Source organism: Tasmannia lanceolata, unplaced genomic scaffold (assembly GCF_043159265.1).
Source record: "Tasmannia lanceolata isolate RefF3 unplaced genomic scaffold, GAP_Taslan_0.1 ptg000002l, whole genome shotgun sequence".
Lineage (NCBI taxonomy): Eukaryota > Viridiplantae > Streptophyta > Magnoliopsida > Canellales > Winteraceae > Tasmannia > Tasmannia lanceolata.
The window spans coordinates 53,081,132-53,103,759 of NW_027518679.1; the positions used below are offsets into that span (position 1 = coordinate 53,081,132).

A 22,628-nucleotide genomic window follows, 5' to 3' on the forward strand; every position below is an offset into this window, starting at 1 on the left:
AACCACCAGCAATGAACTACCAACAAGGAGACCACACAAAGACAAGCACGAGTACCAACGGATCAGACAAGGGCCATGAGAGACGAGGCAAATGTGAACCACATAACCAGGGCGAGTGAAGCAAACAGCAACCCAAGTCGCATTGAGAAACACAACCACGACGAAATAACTGGAAGCAAATCAACCAAGTAGCACACATATTTGAAGATCACAGCAACGGCAAAGGTCCTGGAAGAAGAAACGAAGCTGGAATCGAGCCCATAATATGATGGAGGTTGAGCACGCAATCTGAACGGCCAGGAACGGGTATCAAAAAACCCAAAAAAGGGTGATCGAAAGATGGGGGTTGGGAGGATGCAGCTACGGTATGTGTGGGGGTAGCGTGGTGCGGTTAGGGAGGAAAAAGAGAAGGGATGGGGGCGGCTAGGGATTTGAGGGGCGTAGGATGGTGCGGCTAGGGTAAAGAGAAAAGGGAGGGATGGGGGCGGCGGCTACAGCTAGAAGAGAAAAGAAGAGGGGAGGGGAGGGGTGCGGCTAAGGTAAGGTGTTTGCGTGCGCACGGGCGCGCGGAGGGTTAGGGTCGGAAGGAGGGGCGACGGCTACGTTGAAGGAGGAAAGGGGAGGCTCCACAGAATTGAAAAACCCAATTTGGGTTTTTTACTTTCTCCTCTCTTTTTTATTTGTTCTTTTCTTCCAACACGAATCATAACATATAGCTCTGATACTATGTTCGCAGTATTCAAAGCTCCATTGGAGAAAAGAAGAGAGAAAAGAGAAGAGAAGAGGTCAATGAAGAGAAGAGAGTGGAATAACTCTCCATCTCATAACATGTATTATATATGTGCAACCAAGGTTCATGTACAATTTCTAAAATGCTCCTAATCGGTAATTACAGAGCTTCGTCTAACAACGGGAAAACAACCACCATCATGATTTAGAAGCTAACCTATCCACCCCTAGTTTCAGCCACATAAGCTTCATATTTCTCAAATTTGTAAGCAAAATGTGTGAATCCATTCAAGTCTCTATATGCTGACAATATCTCGAAAGCACAGTAAAAGGCAACCTTCGCTCTCTTTTGCTAGTATGTTTAAGAGCTTATGTGGAGCAAATATGAACCACTATTTGGAGGGTTATGGGCGCAGCATCACTTCCCCAGTTTCATTCCATCAAAAACAGGTTCTTATACGAGTCAACAATATATCCCCTCATCACTTCCTTCTACCATCACCACAGCTTCCATAATTCTTCCAATATGACTATTTCTTGCATTTGATACAAAATTTTCATAGTTTTATATGTTTCTTTAGTCTCTTGATCCTCGACATATTATGCCAATTAATCTCCCCCACCATCATGTCTTCCAAATCCGTTTTCAATTCTTCCCACCATTCCCTACCATAAAAAAAGCAAATATCTCCACCTTGATCAAGATGTGTTAACTCTTGTCAGACTTGATTGCCATCCTCAATAGTTTTAACATATGTCAGACTTGATTGTCATCATCGTTAGTTTTAACCATAGTTACCAGGGTGGGAAACGAATTCGGGAAATGAAACGTGAAACGGAAATGGGAAACGCGTGAAAAAAAATACAGGAGAAACGAGAAACAATAGAAAATCGTACGAGAAACGTCTTAGGAAATCACGTGTTTTTTACAAAATGATTTTTGTTAGTTCCACACATGTTTCCTACACGTTTCATATGCATTTTCTACTAGTGTTGTATACGTTTATCACGTGTTTACACATTATTTACATAAGTTTTCCATATGTTTCCCATGTGTTTCAGCAACATTTCTCCAATTTTGTATCTTATTTTGGAAACGTTTCCGAAACGTGTTTCCCTCATTTTAGGGGAAACGAGTTTCCCAACCGCGAGAAACGTGTTTTAGGGGAAACGGGTTTCCCATCCGCCCAAGGAGTTTCCGGCAACTATGGTTTTAACAGATTTTGTAGAAATAATAACTTTGTATTCCTTTCACACAAGTGATGCAGAAATGGCATTCAAAGATGAATATACACCAATTTATAAATTTGAAAAAAAGATGAAGAAGTCAGTCATCCAAATGATGATGGCCATGAAAGAATCTGCATACCAACATGCAAAGTTTGCAGCACAATTGGAAGGAACAGATTGGGGACAAGATTAGAAGAGATGAAACGACAATAATAGACCAAAAACAGAAGAAGAAATAGCTACAAGTCTACAAGATAGAAAGAGACACAAGCTCAACTTTGAAGGAGTTCGTATGGGCAACCCAGTTCCACCAAAGGTAGTGGATAGTGACTACAGATAATTGAAGTGAACAAAAGAGGATTAGCCAAGAAGTTGTGAGTTGAATGGAACAATATAAAAATCATAACATGGGCATCAAAGAGGATTCCAGGCCTAGGGTTCATTAGATGTTAGCTTGCTCCATTGACAAAGGGGTCTACATAGCGGTATATAAGAAGCATTTAGTCATATGAGTTGGGCCAAAAAGAAACAGAAAATCTAATCAAAGGAGCCCTTAAATAGAACTCGTGTATTGGGTAATATCTGTACCTGTTATAATTTAATAATCTTGTTATAATAAATTTTTCAATCAAGAAAAAATGGTTTTTTATAAATTCAAAAGCATGAAGCTTGCTTGGAACTGATCAAAAGGAACAATCTGGTCAAGTCAAGGTAAGCAGAGTCAGAATATTACTTTCCAATCAAAAAAAAAGAAAAAAGAGTCAGTATATTACTTACTTGAGAGGATTTGCCAAAACACGCTGACCCAAGGTGACAAAGCTAGTTTCTTGATTGGACATAAACCAAGCTAACGATGACACACTGAAGACGGAGATCCACTATGCAATGAATAAGTGAATTAAACATGACTAGAAGTCAAATACTGATAGCAATAACAAGACTAACCTTCCTGTGAAGACATGCTCTCTCACACCAAGGATAGTTGGAGGCCGAAGGCCATGATTTGCATGGAACTCCTCCAGAAGATTCCTCATTTTCATAGCCTCTTCAAGGTAGTTGTCCTGTATACCACAAAATTTAAACGTTTCTCATTCGTATAAAAATCAAATTCTACTTGCACCTAAGTGCAACAAACAGGTTGTGATGGAACACTTGAAATAGATAGAATGCTATTGATAACCTTCCCAATTGTTAGTGGGTGTGTGTGTCTACACACACACACACACACACACACACACACACATAGAGAGAGAGAGAGAGAGAGAGAGAGAGAGAGAGAGAGAGAGAGAGAGAGAGAGAGAGAGGAAACAAGCAACCTACAAAAAAAAACAGAAAGAAAGAAAGGGGGAACATACAGCCAAGATGGCAATATTCAAGGAAAGGATGACATGCTAATGAGTTTACAGAAAATTAAAAGAGGTTCATTTCTGAAACTAGCAAGCTATCACAATTTTAATCTAAACGGATAAACCGATACTCTCCTTAACCATGTTTTTTTTAATAGTAGAGACATATATTAAAGGAAGAAAAAGAGGTGAGAACAAGAAGAAATAAAAAACTACAACAAAACACCCAAAAAACCAAAAGCCACATGGAGGCGTCATAAATATGTAGGTCAAAAGAAAAAGATGCACCATTGGCGTCATAAAAATGAAAGTCATAAAGCCCATATTAAACTGCAGCATCCTAGACCACCTGCAGCCATAACAAGTTACTCCAAATTGGACAAAATGTCACTAAAGTGTCTTGAAAAAGGACCAACAACCATCCCGAATGAAATTTAATGCACTTGTAGTTATCAAAATCTCGAAACAGTCAACAATCGACTACTAGATCATCAATCTAAAATAATTCCAGTCACATGAAGGGAACAAAAGGCATCAAATTCTGTGTCTTGAAAGACTAAAGAAACAGATAAATAAAATATAATATTTTGATCATGAAAAAGTCATAATCAGCCCTACTACCACAAGCAAATCAAATGTTGTTGGTGAGGTGGAAGTATAACTAGGGTTTACGAAAATATGGAAGGGGCTAAATGTGAAAATTTGAAATAATGTGTGAGCCTTCCAGCACCCCACGCCATCCTAGACAAATCCTAATAGCAGACCGTCGTTGGAATCGTCACACGATGATTATCGACCAATGTGCCTTATGTGTACAAGAACGAGAGACAATGAATCATCATATGCTTCTTCATTGCAGTTTGGATAAGTATGTTTGAGGGAGAGTCGAGTAGATTTGGTATGTCATGGATGGTCCCATCCTCATTTTCAGATTTGTTGGAAAGGTTGTCCCTAGTTCCATTGCGGAAAAAAGGAAAAATTCTTTGGAAGGTAATAATGCTAGTCGTACATTGGGTCCTATGGAAAGAGAGATGCCCGACTCTTTGAAGGCTTGGTCAAAAGTTCACAATTCATCATTTAGAATGTGGTAGAGAATTTCTTGAGTGAGGAGTCTCCCATTTCAGCATATGATCTCTAGCATGGCTGGAGTGAGACTTGTCTGAGTGGTAAACAGAGGGAGCGTATCACCCAAGATTGGGAGCCTCCGGCCTTGGCCTCCTAAAGCTTAATTTTTGATGGGTCTAGTGCGAGTACGTGGTCTCCTTAGAGATAATAGCGGAGCGACAAGATGGACTTTCTCGGGCCCAATCGAGATGTTAGACTCCACTGAAGCAGAGATCAGAGCAGTGCATTGAACATTGAGTTCTCCCTCTTAGACTGAGTAATAATAGGAGATTCCCTCAACACGATTATAGATGGTTGAAGGGAACCCTCTCTCACCATTGGAGATTTGATCATTTGATATGTGAGATTATGGACTGTGTAGCAGGTCCATCCATCGCATACCACAATATAAGAAGAAATTAGGGTTTCGTACGGAGGTTCAGTGGGACTTGTTGGATGAAAAGAATTAGAGTTTTGGACAGGTGGATGGGAAGAATTAGGGCTTCAAATGACTAAGGGCAAAAGGGGTAGGGTTTTGATTCAAAGGCTGGATTAAGGTCCTGACTGGTTGATTGGGAAGGATTGGATTTTTGAAAGAAAAAAATGTTGGGGATAAATAGAAGTTTTTGCAAAAATCAAGGACCAAATTCTCTAGAAGAGAAATGAACAAGAGATCACGATACACCAATTCCGATAGCAAAGAAGGCAATAAGTCTAAGGCCTCATATCCAATAGCAGATGGGAGGGCCGCAATATAAGAGAAAAAAGGATTTAGTATAATGCCTCAGATCCAATAGCAGAAGAGGGAGCCAAAAGACAATGGAAAAAAGGATTGGGGTTTCAAATTGATGGGTGTACCTTTTCTTAACCTTAATCAACCTTGCTTTGATATCATGTCAAACTATGCTTGATTGGAGAATATAAAGGAGGAGCTGGGGTGGACCCTCACCCACGAAACCAAGGAAGTTTGTGTCCCCCTTACGACATAAACACAAACCAAATCAATTTACATGAAAGCCCATACACAACATACATGAACCAAAGAGCACGAAGGACATATCGTAATAACTTAGGATACATCTATACATGTCTATATAAGTAGATACAAAGAGTGTTTTTTTATAAATGGCAGCAAATACAGAGAGATCCTCTTCTACAACTTATATACACCAATTTGTGTAGAGAAGTAACCTACAAAGCTTACGAACAATAATACATCAAAAGAATAAACAATACGACTGTCCCACTAGAAAAGATAGCTAGTAGAATATGCGAAGCTATGCCACTAAATATTCTCAAAATTAGACAAATATTGTGCATAGATCTAACGGAGGTAGTTATAGTGTAAGCAAAAAATAAACCCAACCAAAATTAGTAAAGGGGGAATGAATTAAAAAACCCACCTGATTCATGTCAATTGTTTGAATAGCTTCCCCACGCGTGAAAACTATTGCATGATTTTGGTTTTCAGGCTTTCCTTCTCCAAGCTTGGGATCTCCAGGTAGCTTTATGGAATATATTTCCTACATATATAAGAAGATACTCATCAATATCATACTGACAATGACTAAAAACAAAGTAACCTACAGTTTTCAACATTGTATTAAATCATGACAACTCTAAAGAATACAAATGCATGAGAAGATGTCAAAATCCATGTGCTAATATAATGAAATAAGTAAGTACAACTAGAACCATGTACATATGCAAATACTAGCATATAATCTCCAACCTCAATATGCATTATAGTATAGTCGTCTGAGTGGAAAATGAGTGCGAGAAGCGATGTGGGAAGCGAGGGGTTTAGAAAAGAATAAATATGGGAAGCAAAAAACTCTAAAGTAAAGAGAAAATGTGTGGGAGGACGTGTCATTGAAGTCAACATGAAACTTGTATGAAGACTCATCGGAAGGGAACAAGAAGTATATAGAAAAAATAGGATTATAGTCGGCTAGGAAGGAGGAAGAGTTCATATAGTTAAGAATTACAACTAGAAAAGAAGCCTTTGCAACCAATTAGAATTACAAATTTTAGGAATTTAAAGTTTCACATGTTTTATTCATGTATATTTAATGTTAACTTTTTTATATAAAGTTCCACATGATTTTTACTTAAAATAAGTTTTACAGTTTTACATTATCAAAAAAAAAAAAGTTTTACAGTTTTAAATGAACTCTTTTTTAAATACACTAGTTCAGCATTATAAAAAGGAGTAAACATTTTTTTAGGAAGAAATGATCACCTAAATGGGAGCCTACTCTTAATTAAGAGAAAACATGTAGGAAGCATATGAGAAGTGCGCTTCCCAAATTTTCCACATGATTTTTACTTAAAATAAGTTCTACAGTTTTAAATGAACTCTTTTTTAAATACACTAGTTCAGCATTATCAAAAGGAGAAAACATTTTTTTAGGAAGAGGAAACAAGTAGGAAGCGTATGAGAAGTGCGCTTCCCATAAATTTGGGAAGCAAGAAGAACTTAGCTTCCGAAGCGAGTATGTTGGGAAGTGAGCTTCCCATCCAACTAGAAAGTTTCAGGTAACTATGCATTATAGTATAATATGCATGCATATACTGATACACATACATCTATCTGACACTATTTAGGAATAAGGACTGAAATTTTAAATGTAGGATACATCTGCTCCTCAGAGGTTAAACTAAATTGAAGGAAATTTGAGAAGATCCACCAAGAGGAAATAGCCACAATTAATAATGGTCCGTAAAAATTGGGACTGTCACAGAGGACCTAGAACATCCACGAGGAATTTGAAGCATTTGCGACTTTCTCATACAAGCAAATTGAAAAACAAGCTTATCACCTCACCTTGGCTTACTCATCACAACTTAAGGTTCAATGGTAAAGCCTCCTTAGGCACCAAACTGTTGATATAAAACTCTCCGAGGCATAAGATTTGTAAAGAGGTCATAGTCATTTGCGAGTTGAAACATTAATGTGTGCTGAAACTTACGAGGCTTATGTATTTTGGATTTGTGAAATTGAAAGTGATTTTAGTTTACCCACAAAGTGAATAAACTTCTCATGAAGCAATCCTACCAACTTCACACGAAGGACCAAGACCTGGGAATGTGCATTTATTCAGTCACAATGTACACCATCTTCATTTTTTTGATAGGTAACTTGGGATTGAACCTCCGACCACAAAGTTGAAAACCAAAGCCTTAACCAACTAAGCTAGAGGCTGAACCCCAGGGAGATGATTTTCATTGGCCCCTTCTAAACTACCCTAACCTTTAGTTTGATTCAATGCTTCACCAATTTTATTGTTTAGTTTGATATATATTTTTCTCCATGCTTGTATATTTCTCATCTTGGTATTAGAGAATGCATAGGCTAAACACGGTCTTATGAAATCATGGTACCAATTGTTGGTAGTCGGAACAAAAGGGAAATTCAAAAGCAAGAGTAAACTACAAATACGAGGGGCAACTTAAACAGACGATACATTACCAAAGTGCATATCACAACAAAGTTTAGTGTGCCCAATCTCCAATAAAGTGAATAAATCACAATATTTGTCTGAAACAATCGTACCATGATGAATTCGACTTCTAACAAGAAATATATAAAATATTTATTCTTGTGATATTACTGCAACGATATCGCGATATTTGAATTCTTTGATTATTAGCTTTTTAAATTCTGGAAAGTGGAGACAACTCTTTAAAAGAAATCTTTTTTATGATGATATACTCCTTCATTTTTATTTTTATTTTTATTTTTGTACGGAATTTAACTATAAGATCAAATCAAACTGCTACAAGCAACTAACATAGACATCCTCATCAAAAAAGATTGTGAACAGTAACTAGCAGGAAATCCCATAACCTAGCAACCCTAACTCGTAGTTCTTTTAGAATGTTCCCTTCCCACTACATCAATTCTTTCTAAAAAAAACTAAACAACAATCCAAAACCGCTCATAAAAAAAGAAGCTTCTTGAATTACATTCCAATTGTATTATTTTGCAATCTTAGTGCTAATCTGCCTTCTAATAATTATTCATTTCTTGGTTTTCTCACTTCCCTGCATTGAAAGCCTACAGAATAGAAAAGGTTAGACCAGTAACAATTTCCATTGACTTGGGCTATAAGCTCAGAAACCAAACAAGACTATCCCAGAAAGATTCAGAGTTTTATATACCAAAAACAGTTTTCTCTGTTGATTTCAGTGCAAACGTAGCATTGTGGTGTCCTGCTGATGTTAAGATGATGTCACAGTACTGTCCTAATGACGTCATTAAAAGTTCGCAACATTTCAATGATAAGGGACAAATTTATATCTTTTTGCTCAAAACTTGTTCTGTACTATACAGTCGTTATACTCTTTTCAAAGAAATGAGATTAAATGAATTAGTTGAAACTGAGAGATAATCACACACATGAAATACGAATGAAACAGATTCATGAATTAAGTCCCCCCCCCCCCCCCCCCCCCCTTCCCCCCCCCCCCCCCCCCCCGTAGAATTGAAGTTGCACTGTTGAAGCTTTTTTTTTTCTTTTGTGTGTGCCAACAAAAACCTTTAGAAATGCTATTAGAGTAGCTTTTTTTTTCTTTTTTTTGGGCAAGCACCTAACATCTTATTGACGAATGAAAAAAAATACATGGGGGGACATAGCACCTTACCTCAAATCCTACAAACAGATAAAAACCTACATAATTCGAATGCTAGGAATACCTAGAAAATCACACCTCATAGCAACCCTAGCCAATCTAGGGAGGTCTCTCCATTTATAGAACATGCTATAACCTTTATTGTGACAAGCAAAATTTGCAAGGGAGTCGGCTACCTGGTTAGCATCTCTATATTGATGAGATATCCTTGGCTTAATATCTAGAAGAAGATCTTGAAGTTCCTGCTAGTAATATATAATAGACCATGGTGGATTCCTCTTGGTATTGATCACATCTATTAGCACTTTACTATCTGATTCAAGCCAAACTTTAGAAACTCCCAGGGCCTTGCAATACCTAAGTCCGTCAAGCATACTTCTCGCTTCCGCTTGTAGGCTAGTGCCGACATCATAATAATGTGAAAAGGCAGAGATCATCTTACCCATATAATTTCTAATAACTCCGCCACCACCAGAAATTCCGGGATTCCCTTTAGATGCACCATCAGTATTTAGCTTTACCTCTCCTTGCCTCGCTTTAACCCACACCACTTTCAATATCTTGGGAAAATTGACCTTTTTAGGAATAATACCTATAGCACTTGACGCCCAACACGATAAAGAGTAGTACACATTTATTTCGTGTACTTGTTCATAGTAGCATATCGGTTGACTATTTTCTTTGTGTCACTTTTCTACTATTTTTTCAGCTTTTATAGAATCCCATAACCTTCTTCAAAAAAAAGATGCTCAAGCAACTCAGATATTACCAAAGTCTCTGAGTTGCACAACCACTTCACTAAACTCCAAATACTATAGTTTTTAAGTACATGGTGGTTATATAGCTACATTTATTATTTATAGTATAATGTCAAAACAAGATGTTAATGCTGATGGAGGACCCTCCTAAAGTCAAAATTTTAATTTCCAGGCATCATTTATGTCCCTTAAGTTATAGGAGCAGGGGGTGTACATGGCTTTTTCCTACCAATTTCACTTGGTTTCTTTAAGTTGTAGGTGTTTAAAATGAGGCCCACAACTGTATTACAAAAATCTTAAGTGATAGGGGCATTTAAGTAATTTGCAATAAATCTAAGTTGTTAAGTGAACTCAAGGGCACACCCATTAACTTAAAAGAAGTCCTTGTAGTCTATATATAATGGTGGATGAAAGAATCCATAGCCAATCATGTCTTCCAAGTCGCATGTTGCTTTCTACCATAAAGTCATCAGGAGTTTGAGTTGCATTAGGAGTTTTATTTAAAAAAGGAAAGTAGTCTACTTGTAATAGGATTAAATAGAGTAAAAATAAAGAGAGAATATGAGTAGTTTTACTAGGACTAGGAGTCCTTTTTTCAAATTTTGTACGTCTTGCATAGCCTATAAATATGAAATGCCTATTGACTATGAAAAGAGTTGAACATGAATGAAAATTGATTGTTTCTTAAGTTGATTGGGTGTGATGTCTTTTCTGAATGCTTCATATCCTAAGGTGTGACTCCAAGTCAGTTTTCTATCACTATAATTTTCTTATTCTTTTTCCCTTGTACCTCTTTCTTTATTTCCTTTCTCTGATAAGGGACAAATCATAACCAATCCCTTGACCTTCTTTTTTCCTCTTTTCAACATTCTCTTTCACTTTCCCTTTCCCCCTTTTCATGTTGTCTTCCACCTTTCCTTTACTCCTTTTTCACATTCTCTTTCACCTTCCAGTTTCCCCTTTTCCACATTTTCTTTCACCTTCCGCTCTCCTTTCCACATCCCCTTCCTCCCTTCCATATCCTTCACAATCCAAATGTACCCGCTATATCTTCCATTACACAACCTAACAACCACCCTAACGCTCAAGAATCAATCTTTACAAGCTCAAGAACCAATCTTTACCTATCTTTTCCCCCATATACCCAACTTTATCGTTCATAACCCTTTCTTTACGTTCTTTCCAATTCTTTATCAAATCAATAACTTTCTTGAACCTTTCTTTAAACATTTTCAAAAATTCTAGAAACTTTTTTGTGAAACGACCAGTTTTCCCCCATATAGCCAACTTTATCGATCATAACCTTATCCGCCGAGGAGACTCAAAGTTGCAAGAATCTATTTTGTAGTGTTCCACCCCTTTTCAAGTAGGTGGGCATTTTCTCTACGATCAAAATAATTAGAACTTTTCCCCTCTTAGAAACGTGTGAAGGAAGCGTACTGACTTTGCCGTCTAATATTTGGCTTAGCTCGAATATATCTACGCGGCTTTGAGAAAGTTCTTCCCTTTCTTTACATTCTTTCCAATTCTATATCAAATCAATAACTTTCTTGAACCTTTCTTTAAACATTTTCAAAAATTCTAGATTTGTGAAACGACCAGCTACTCCAGAAGCTTAAGGTGTGATGGAGATGGCGTTATTTAATCTTTTATACTTTAACACTCTCCCTCACGTGTGGCCCCTCTTTCTAGGGCCGGCCTACACATGGCACATGTGGCTCCTCTTTTGGGTTTGGCCAATGCATGTAGATTTTTGTGATCCGGGAGGTTTGAACTCGAGACCTTTTGCTCTGATACCATGTGAAACAAAAGTTACTCCAAAAGCTTAAGCTGATGGAGATGGCATTATTTAAGCTTTTAAACTTCAATACTTTTCAAGAATTCAAGAAACCCATTCAAGAACCTTTCAAAGACCTTTATCATTGACCAAACATCTGTCCTACATTAATTGGTATCATAGCATATATAGTGATCTTCTCTTACACGTCCTACGTCAAATGCTAAACAACAATATTAACTTGCTTGAGCAAAAAAAAAAAACTCAGGTGTTAAACAATAGAACTACACTGGATAAGTGATGCATGAATAGAAACTGATTTTAGGAACATGAAGTATCAAGATAAAGATAAACATTCAAAAATAAATAAATAAACATTTTGCCGCATTTACCGTTCCAAAAAAAAAAACAGAGATAGATAAACATTACATTGTTCATGAACTACAATTATCTACCTGATCCTTTCCATGTACATCAGCTTTGACAAGCTTCGAAAAAAATTCCTTGACAACCTGTCCATTAGTTGTAACATTCTCCTCCACATGTATAAAAGCAACTCGAAGTGCTTCATTTCTGATAACGAATCAACAACAAAGAAAATGTAACTAAGAAAATAGCAAAAACATATTAAATTATGTAAAAATTCAATAGGAGAAGGGTTCATTGTTCGAAGACACATTATTAATTTTATGAAAAAAGGGGACTTGAACTTGACATGATGATTGTGAAATACGGATTTATATGAGGCTAGGGTGTTCTGCCTTGAATATTAAAAGGTTACTTTCCTGAATCAAACAATCTCATTTCCCATATATATTGCAAATAGCGATCAACAGATTCAATAGATAGAGACTCAATATTATGAGTCATGTATTACATGATGGTAAAACCAAATGGAAGCAAATAACCTCTGCAACAAAAGAGCAATATCAGCTGCCTCAGGGGCCTTTTTCTGTTTCTGCTGTCCATAAATTTGGCATGACACCACATATGTAAACTTTAGATCTGCTTGTGCCCGAGATTCACGAGACAACTCATATCCTTGTGTGCTGTTGAAATCAACTCCTGAATAACCATCCTCAATCTCTGCAAATAAGATGGCATGTTTGAGAAATATTGAAAATTTCTCCTCAAATAAAATAAAAGTGGTGAAAGGAATTATTTAAATGCATACCTCCAGATGCTCTCTTCTCCAAATAGCTTTGTAGCATTAGGGCCCTCCGATAATACATCATACCACGAACTGCATTACGAGGTCAGTAAATTAATATTATTAGGGAAATGCATCACATAGAGAAAAGGCCTAATAAATAACCTCCAACATATGAACTAAAGAGGACAGGAAGTATGAAATCAGAGTGTTTTTGCATGCTTTGAAGGCAGATATGGTCAATATATTAGCATCAGAAAGCTTCAAACGTTTTAACCTGTTCTCGCCAAAGTTTGGCCTCGATAAGATGCCCAAAATCGTAGCTCCAAGGCATCGCTGGAGCTTTCTTGAAGATCAGCATCCCCCGTAGACTCACTACGACCAATTCGCTCCAAAAAATTCTCCCATTCATCTGAAAAAAAACAATCAGATCAGCCATACAACACCGAATAACCTAGTGTATCAGTTGTATCATGGAAAGAAAGTGTATAAAACAGCTCAGAGAATTTCTAAATGACCCTGGATAACTGCGAAAGAGTCCCCACTACAGTAAACACAGACAAAACTATGGCCATGAACACCTCCTGCTTAAGAAAAAAGATGCTAACTGCATAAACCATCAAAGATAGGTGGTCAAAGGAAACAAAACAGCAGGACTACATTTAAAACAATGGATTTTCCAGGAAACTTTGTTGCAAGTATTCCGAGCAAGATGTACAAAATCAAGAATGTCAAAAATGGGTTCCTTTGTTTTCCTTTAAGGTATGCAGCCTAGAGGCCCCATGGTTAATAACAAATAATCAAGAAAGATCAACAAGATACCAATGAATTGTGGGTTAAAAATATAGAAATAGTGAATTTGGAAGAAAATTAAATATCTTTATTTCGTTTGAACAAATAAAAACATTGAGTTCCATATTTTGTTAGCCCAAGTATATATTATCTATCTAGGTTGAATTTAAATATTATGTACATGTATAGACTGACATAATAATCTATCATCCAAAATTAACAATTAACAGGACAGATGTATCAGCAAATCAAAGCTTGCAGTGATCACCAAGTCCAATATTCCATGTTGGATTCTGAAACTGACACATGCCCATGGCTGTATATAGGAAACCATGCTTTCAGAATGACCAAAACTATAAAATGTGACTGCTTATACCATAAAATCTCTGGACAAGGGGACTAAAACTATAAAATGTGACTGCTTATACCATAAAAACTCTGGATAAGGGGAAAGAAGAATACTCTGAATTACCTGGAAAGATCTTCTGAAGATAGAAAAGTGTAGAGATTCCATCCTCGTTGTCAACCCGTAGTTCAGAAGAACTATAGAGTACAGTCTCACTATAGTATGGGGTAAAGACACTACATTGGCAAAAAATAATGTGTTACAAGAATACGTCAGGAAAAAAAAATCTGATGAATCCTCGAGATACATTTAACTTCAGAAGTACCAGAATGGAATCATCTCACAGACAGGCCTTGCTAAAGGCATGTCCATGAATAAAGAATTTGTGAAAAATTCTAGTCTTCGCCTAGCTTCTAGATTCTTTGGAATGTTGGCTGCAGAATCCTTTACTGTGAGAAGTAGGTGTAATCGTTTCACTTGCTCCTTCTGTGATAAAGATTACGAGAATGACATAATTAATTGCAATAAGCAATGGACTCGTTAATGAATAAAATTCAGAAGAGACATACAATTTCCGGTTCCTTGGGCCACTCAATCCTAGAGAAAAGGCGGCCTTCATTTCTTGCTTTAGCTAAAATGTTCCATGTATCAAACTGCTCCCTGGGAGATAAAAAAGGTTCATGAATTCCTAGTTGAACGGAAAACAAGGACATGAAACAACAAATGGGGATGCAATATTTCCCAATTACCTTAAATTGGATGATAGCAGGTCATGAGTAACAACATCGTAGAGATCATACACAGCTTTTGCAACACCCCTTGCAAGTTCAGGAGTCTCATTCCGTATCTGCAAATAAGTACATTGTTCACATAATGTAGAGCATAATTGCCAAAAATGGAGAATCAAACCATGATTTATGATGGTCTAAAAAATTTTATGAACAAAATTGCAAATTCTGGAAAAAATTAGCATAGTATCAGATTTTCAACATGGACATGGATGATAAAACTTGCATACCACAGAAGGCTTAAAGGAATACCTTTTAAGATTTGCACTCAACGTGTAGAGGGGGAAAGATATAGAAACATAAAAAATATACAACAGATGTCTTCGTAATCAAATTAAATATCATTAAAAGAAGTTAGCCATAAAGGTCAATACAGAAATATAAAGAAACAAAGTCATTTAAATATCAGATATAGGTTATAGCTAATTGGATTTTTTTTATGTGCCCATATTTTTATAGATTAATACACGCATTGCATGGAAAATATTGTTAGACATTGAGTGGCCCTTGTCATTTTAAATGGATGCTTGGATTCACGATGATGAATGCGGTGTTCCTTTCTTGTTATAATTCGCTTTATCTGTTAGATGTTAATGCCTATTAATTCAGGATTGTGACAATGGATGTGAAGAGCTTCTTTGTTTTGTTGTTTTTAAAGAATGGCAGATAGCTTTGCTATTTAACTGTAATTAACTGATAATTGTCAATAGAATGGTCAATTACATAGCTAGATCGACGCTGATGAAAGGATGAGAATAATCAAGTAGAAATGATAAACTGAATATTTATAATCCAGTATGGAAAGTCTAGGGGTGGTTATTCGGCTATAACCGAACCGAAATAACCGAAATTTGATAACCGAAATAATTTCGGTTATCAAATTTCGGTAACCGAAACCGAACCGAAATTTTTAAAAACCGAACCGAAACCAAACCGATTAAAATTTTGGTTATTCGGTTATAACCGAATAGTGGGAGAAAAAGAGGGAAAAAAGCAAAATCTTGGTTTCGATCGGAGGGCTAGGATCATCCAATCGAAATGAATTTTGGAGCACAACCTAATTAAGTTGTAATCAATCAAATGGACGGTTTTGATCATCCTACGGAGTGCCCATATAGCACTTTTTTTTTTTTTAAATAATGGTTTTTATCATAATTTCGGTTATTTCGGTTAACCGATTTTTTTTTTGAGATAACCGAAACCGAATAACCGAATTTCCAAAAAAAAAACAGAAAGCGAACTGAAAAGGAAAAAAACCGAACTGAACCGACCGAACCAATTCGGTTCGGTTCGGTTATTCGGTTTTAACCGAATAATGAACACCCCTAGGAAAGTCTGAGGCGAGTTAGTCAAACCCGGGTTAGTCAATAAGCCTTAAGATGTGTGGTGGGATTATTTGTCAAAACACTTAGTTTAAGGAATACTGTAAGATTCCCTTGTCCACAGAACAACACACATAGCACATAACGTATACTGTAGACTATTACCTATAGGTAAAAGGTGGATCATCATTCCTACAACCAAATGAGAAGTTGGTGTCATAGGTGGCAAATGAGCGCTCAACAACCTTTACTATGTAAAAAGGACAAACCTTAGGAGCCGTTTGGATACGCGGATTTTAGAATCCAGGTTTTCAGTTTGAAAACAGTGTAAAAGAGGGTTCATGATCAAGCTGTTGTATGCTGTCCTGACAGCGTTTCTTGGATTTTAAGTGAGAAATTCAGGTTTTAAAAATCTCTCCTGCATCCTGAGATTTCTAAAACCTGGAAATATGGGAGGATCTGCTACTCTCTTGCTGACAGAAAGAAGGGCAAGAAGTCAAAAACGACGGCTGGTCCGCTTCTTCTCTTGCCTCTTAGCTACAATTTTGAAGAAATCCCGGAATCTAAAATCCGCGTATCCAAACGGCCCCTTAGTGATATTTCAATGACCATTAGAGTTTAGTCCTAATGGGACACTTCACACTACCAAGAAAGCAAATGACTAAAGCCAAATAGCAAATGTTCTTGGGAAAGCTCCTTTGGCATTTATGCTACCACTTTCTAGCATATGCTCATGTAGCACACTTTAATTACTTATCCAACTAGGCATAGTATTGAGTGTTTGATCGGATCTTTGCAAATTGTTTTCTAAATGTAATAATAGTTATGCATCTACTAAGGGAAAATAAGTTTGTTCAATATCAGTTTACCCGATTAGCAGTAGTGTTTACTGAAGTGGGAGGAGGCTCTGAGTAACACGGTCTTGTGGGATTGGAGCTAATTAACTTCCACATACATTTTCCAGCTCTAGGTGTTATTAGAGATGAGATGTTGTCTTGCAGGCTAGATGGAATGTTTGCCTTGGTAGTTGATAATTGGTTACATGTTCTTTAGTCCACACCCCACAAGGATCGCAAATTCAAATTATTATTATATATCAACACTTACTGATGTGTCAATCAATAGAATTCATCAAAATAGAACTGTATAAGTGCCTTTAGTTTTGACTATAAATAATTAATACCAATACGACAAGTATGAAAAACTACAAGAAAAATAGACATCTTAAGAATCTAATAGGCCATCAAGTAGGTGTGAAAAAAATGAAATATAAGATAATAAACTTATAGAGGTAGATTTATAATAAACTGATAGAGTAGATTGATAATCAACCACACTACTTACCAACTATTTTTTCGGATTTGAAGGATCTTTTTCTAGGTGTATCAGCAATATGTGTCTCCTATTAACAAGCCACAGTGTTTACGATGTTGAGACCACATGTAACCTATGTACCAGCCAATCGTGCTTAATGTTGTAATGTGGCATGTCAAAGCTCATATACAAAGCCATAGTGGGAGAAGAATTTTCAGCAGTTGAGGATAATATAAAGAGTTGAAATCAAGATAAAGATTGCTCGCTCATTACTATAGAAAAAATATAGTCAATGCTAAAATAATTATGATTTCCTACAAGGCTGCCTATCAAAATGGAAGTGAAATAGTATTCTACGAAGGAGAGATGGAAAATGGCAATAAACTCAGCAATATGGGTTACATGTGACATGGCCAGGCAGTTATGCTAATGGATGCAAAGTAGAGATGTCACAATGATTGTAAAGAAACGTACAATATAGTCCTTTTGATAAAAGCTCAAAACACCTTGAAAAATTAAAACCCTGGATATTAGGGTAGTAAAAAGATTCATATAAACTGTGAGATTATATGTATAAAAACACTTACGAGGAGTCCAGTCAATGCTGTGAACCTTGATAGTACAAGTGGCAGCTTTTTAAAATTTAATGTCACAAGAACCGAACCCTCCACCAGAACACTGTCATTAATCTCACGAAAAAGTCTTTCAACCCTGTAACAAAAAGGTGATATGTGAAGCATTGGATTTTTAAAATCATATCTAGAAGTCATCTCTCATTACACAGAAAAGATAGAGAGCTTAATCTCATGTTGACTTTCATGAAGGTAACTACTCACCGACGAAATCCTTCTACGCCATTCCAAGGTTTAAAGTTTTGGTTTCGGTTTCGGTTTCGGTTTCGGTTTTGGTTTCAGACATAGCCGAAACCGAAATTTCAGACGAAATACCAAAATTTCGGAAAAAAAAGAAGTAAATTTGAGCCGAAATTACTGAAATTGCCGAATGGAAATTTGGAACTCTGGCCGAAATTTCGGTTTCGGTCGAAATTTAAATCCATGCACCAATGAAACAGCAGGAGGTAGAACAAAATATGCTTACCATAACCTCCCTTCTCCATCAACTAGAGAGTGTAAAATTTTTTCAATGCTGTAGAAGCATTCCTGAACAGCATAGGCCATGTACTCATCCCTAGAGATTCTGTTCCAGAGGTCCGTCTGTGTATCCTTGCAGTCCAATGCTAGATCAATCGCCAACAAAATCTGGACATGTCAAGAAAAATAATAAGCACCCTACAGAGCGGTTACAATCAAGCCCTTTTAGCTTTAACACCACAAGGGTAACGAAAGGTTCTAACAAGGCACACCTTACTGCTCAGAAGAAACAAAGGCCACTGCACCAATCTTAAGCTCCCAGTATTGCTCGGAACTGAAAGCAAGTCCATCTCCCTTGAAGCAGGAAAGGAAAGTGAAACATCAATAGATCAACTCATAGAAGTAAATGGAACAACAAAGAAATGAATGTCAAAGTCCAAATGGTTGGTAATACGTTCATAGTATCATTTACCGGTTACTAATATAATCCTCTTCCCGCAAACTTTTGACTATCTCATTCCAAAAAGGAGAGAATCCAGCTGCATACATCTTATTCTTCTCTTGAGAACCCTGAATTAACAGATAATAAGTTATCTTTCACTAAGAACTCACGAAAATTAGATTAGCACATAGAAATATCATTTACTCACCTCAATGGGCACACAGAATTTACTTGTTATGAGAAAATTGTAAGTAGATGATAGTGCATGAACAAAGATTTCGTGAAAGATAAGCGTTAAATCAAATATACCCAGACAGAAATGCTCGCTTTAGAAGCAACAGTTTCATCTTAGATTTATAGCCTGACATGAGTCCTCAAAGAAAAAAAAGTAATTCCTCTGTAAACTCTAAAATTTCATATTATGACCACCTACAGACAAAATTTGGATTTTTAGTTTAATAATGAGTAATATCATGATGGATATGCGTGCGTGTCTCAAAGAAATCAAATAATACGAATAAAGATCGGGTCCCAGTGTGCACAAGCCCAAAATCTTACCTGACTCTAGATAGCTATTGCAGGCACAAAGTTGGAGTATATCAGCTGATACGTTGCAAGGGATGATCATCAAGTCAACAACCCAAAGTTCAAATTTGGTGTGAAATGGGTCATGTTTGCTACGATTTTTGTGGATATAAATGGATGGAGTTATTAATTACGTCAAATAGGGGCAAATTTGTCATTTTCCTTTAAATAATTTATGAGTGGGGCTTCAATAATTTTAATTTATTTATTTGCAAGAAAATTCGTGTGGGCTTTCTAGAGAAGAGAAAAGAGGACTTTTCTTGGCTATTTCTTTGTTTTCTATTGAGACTATTAGGGTTCACCCTATTTCCCTTCTACTTCTCCTTCTTGGATCCATTGTTTGCAGCATTATTGTCATCTAGATTGATATCCGTTTACATAGTAATAGTATCAAAGCCTATTTGATTGGCATTTTCACGGGCCATGGTAGGAGGAAGAAATAATCCACCAAGCCATCAAGCCTAGGTGAGCCAAGTGAAATTTCAAGCTATGACAATTTTTATTTTTTTGTAAAGAGGTAGCCAAATTATAAACTCAACTACGCCTTTGTCCCAAACTAGTTGGGGTCGGCAAAGAGGTAGCCAAATTATATTAATGAAAAACAAAAAGACCGAGATGGTTCGTACAGAGTTCGAGAAAGTAAAAGAAAAGAGCAAGAACAAAGAAGGGGTAACCAGGGAGGAAGTGAATCATAAAGTGCCAAAGACTCCATGGAAACCCCCGCCTTAGCAAGACCATCCGCCACCTCATTGGCGGAGCAGCAAACATGATTGAAGGGCACAGAGAGGGGTTTCACCAAATCAAATAAGTTTTCAAATCTCCATGAGGGCTTTTGAGGACCCTTAAGCCATCGTATCACATTCAGTGAGTCCTCTTCCACTATCACATTATCAATGCCTTCTCTCGATACGAGTCTCAGGCCTTAGTGCACTGCCTGCACCTCGGCTTCTGTAGCATCTGCCTCACCTAGAGGCCTGCAAAAGCCCAAAACACCTATCCCAGTTCATTTTTTAGAACTCCCCCAATTCCACCAGGACCCGGGTTCCCCATGCTAGATCCGTCAAAATTGAGTTTGATGAAACCGGACGAGGGGGGAGACCACAGTTGAATTTTTGCTTGGCCTCCACAGTGCTGCAAACTTTGTTCCACCTTTCCCAAAGGTCGTAGGCAGAAATGGATTTGAAGGACAGAAGTGCTTTGGCCCATGAAATCGTTAGTGCAATAACTTTCATGAAAAGGAAATGGGAATTTTTAGACTTTCCTTTAAAAATTCTAGTGTTTCGTTCCTTCCATAATACCCATATCGTCGCTAGGAAGCATATATTCCAAAGTATTTTTCCTTTACTCTTCCACGGAGACGTTAACCAACCTTGAAACAGATCAAGTAGCTTTGTGGGGAACACCCAAGTAATGCCAAATCTACTAAGCACTTTGCTCCAAATTCCCCTTGCCAACTTACAATAAATGAGAAGATGATCCACTGATTCTCCTGCCTCAAGACAAAGCGAACAATGGTTTACAATAAGAATCTTTCTTTTGCGAAGGAAGTCAGCGGTTTGAATCCTCTTTCTTAAAGCCACCCACCCAAAAGTGCACACTTGGGGGAGACTGAATTGTCCACACTCTCGCGATCTTGGAGGACACCGGGCAGACAACAATAGAAAGACTTCACAGAGAAATCTCCATGTGTGCTCCCGATCCAAACCCTTCTATCTGCCCCTTCCTGTTTTATTTATACCCTTTCAAGCAACTCCTACAGCCTTCCAATGGAAACCATTTCTCGATCGAAGAAGTTCCTCCTAAACTCGGGTTTCCACACAATACTCCCATCCCTTAGTTCCATACTGTCACTGCCTAGGCCTTCTTTTTGAGATGCAACCACATACAAATCAGGATACAAATCTTTGAGCAAACGGTCACCACACCATTTATCTAACCAAAAGCGAATTCTATTACCTGTATATACCCCGTACCTGATGCCTGCCTCAAATAATTGACTGAAACCATGATTTCTCTCCATATCGGCAACCCTCTGCATTTAAAAGAATCACTAGACACCCAACGACCTGGAAGAGCGCCATATTTTCCTTCAATGACTTTGACCTACAACTGAGATTTCTCTTTACCAGATCTCCACAGCCACATACCCAAAAGGGCAATGCCTGTCTCCTTTATCCTCCTGATCCCTAGGCCCCAAGCTTCTTGACAATCGATTGTGCAGCTTTGCCAACGACTGGAGCAAGTGGTATCTATGAAACCAATGTTTCTGTTGGAAACCATGGAATCCCCCTAGAGCACCAATCAATCTGTATGCTCCTCATAATGAGCTGCTTGATGATGGAATTATTAGGCTTTTGTGCATGTACGATCAATTAAAATAGCATCGGTGCAATTGAAGAGTTTGAGAGTCGCACATTAAAATCAACAAACCTTATTTTTAGGGAGAGACAACCGGAGCAATTACTTGACTGGTTGGCTGAATAGACAGCATTTTTTGAATATTTGGAGATGTCCAAAACAAAAAAGGTGAAGCTTCTAGCTATCAAATTCAAGGGCTACACATCAGCATGGTGGCAACAAGTCCAATCACCTAGAATTCAAATGGGTAAAGACAATCATCTCATGGAAAAGGGTGAAATTAATCTGATCCCAATTTTTGGCAATCAACCATGACGGTAATCTCCATATAAATATCAACTTCTGCAAGAACATAGGACAGTCAGAACTCAGAATACACCAATGACTTCTAAAATCTCAAGTCATGTGTTCAAATTCGAGCGACGGAAAAGCATATATTGTGTCGTCACATCATGGGTTTGTGCAGTGCCATGGAATATATCAATATTAGATGGTTACACAAGAAGTCGTTCTTGTGAACAAGGTTGAGGTGAAAAGTCCCAGACAACTTTTAGGACCTCCACAAGAGATAGATGAGGCACCGTAGACAGTGGAAGCAGCCGTGTAGCGACCAGTGGTTGCGAGGTACAACCCAAATCCATCAACCAAAACCAAAAAACCATGGGTAAGGCTTTAAACTTCAATATAAAAGTATCGGTTTCAATCAACATAAGCCGACTTCCATGGGGACAGAAGTAAGAAGCTTGATTCCTTGCTATGCACCCGCATAACCAAAAAGCCCACATACATCTAGAAAATATTAATTTTCATTCCATAAAATAAGATGAGTAAGTTGAAAAGAAAAATTAGGATGATCATCAG

General features: G+C 37.4%; 1 protein-coding gene across 1 annotated transcript in view; it reads right to left on the bottom strand.

The window, feature by feature from the left end:
* GSL8 (glucan synthase-like 8) overlaps positions 1-22,628 on the bottom strand; it is a 111,090-nt gene that overhangs the window by 20,809 nt on the left and 67,653 nt on the right. Inside the window, exons 24-38 of the mRNA XM_077380809.1 lie at positions 18,855-18,952; positions 18,655-18,736; positions 18,390-18,550; positions 17,879-18,002; positions 14,617-14,714; positions 14,437-14,527; positions 14,193-14,353; positions 13,994-14,103; positions 13,007-13,141; positions 12,754-12,822; positions 12,488-12,665; positions 12,035-12,152; positions 5,813-5,932; positions 2,905-3,020; positions 2,737-2,820 (exon numbers count right to left, since the gene is read on the bottom strand). Coding sequence (XP_077236924.1) covers positions 2,737-2,820; positions 2,905-3,020; positions 5,813-5,932; positions 12,035-12,152; positions 12,488-12,665; positions 12,754-12,822; positions 13,007-13,141; positions 13,994-14,103; positions 14,193-14,353; positions 14,437-14,527; positions 14,617-14,714; positions 17,879-18,002; positions 18,390-18,550; positions 18,655-18,736; positions 18,855-18,952 — 1,745 coding nt within the window. The remainder of the gene's footprint in view (positions 1-2,736; positions 2,821-2,904; positions 3,021-5,812; positions 5,933-12,034; positions 12,153-12,487; positions 12,666-12,753; positions 12,823-13,006; positions 13,142-13,993; positions 14,104-14,192; positions 14,354-14,436; positions 14,528-14,616; positions 14,715-17,878; positions 18,003-18,389; positions 18,551-18,654; positions 18,737-18,854; positions 18,953-22,628) is intronic.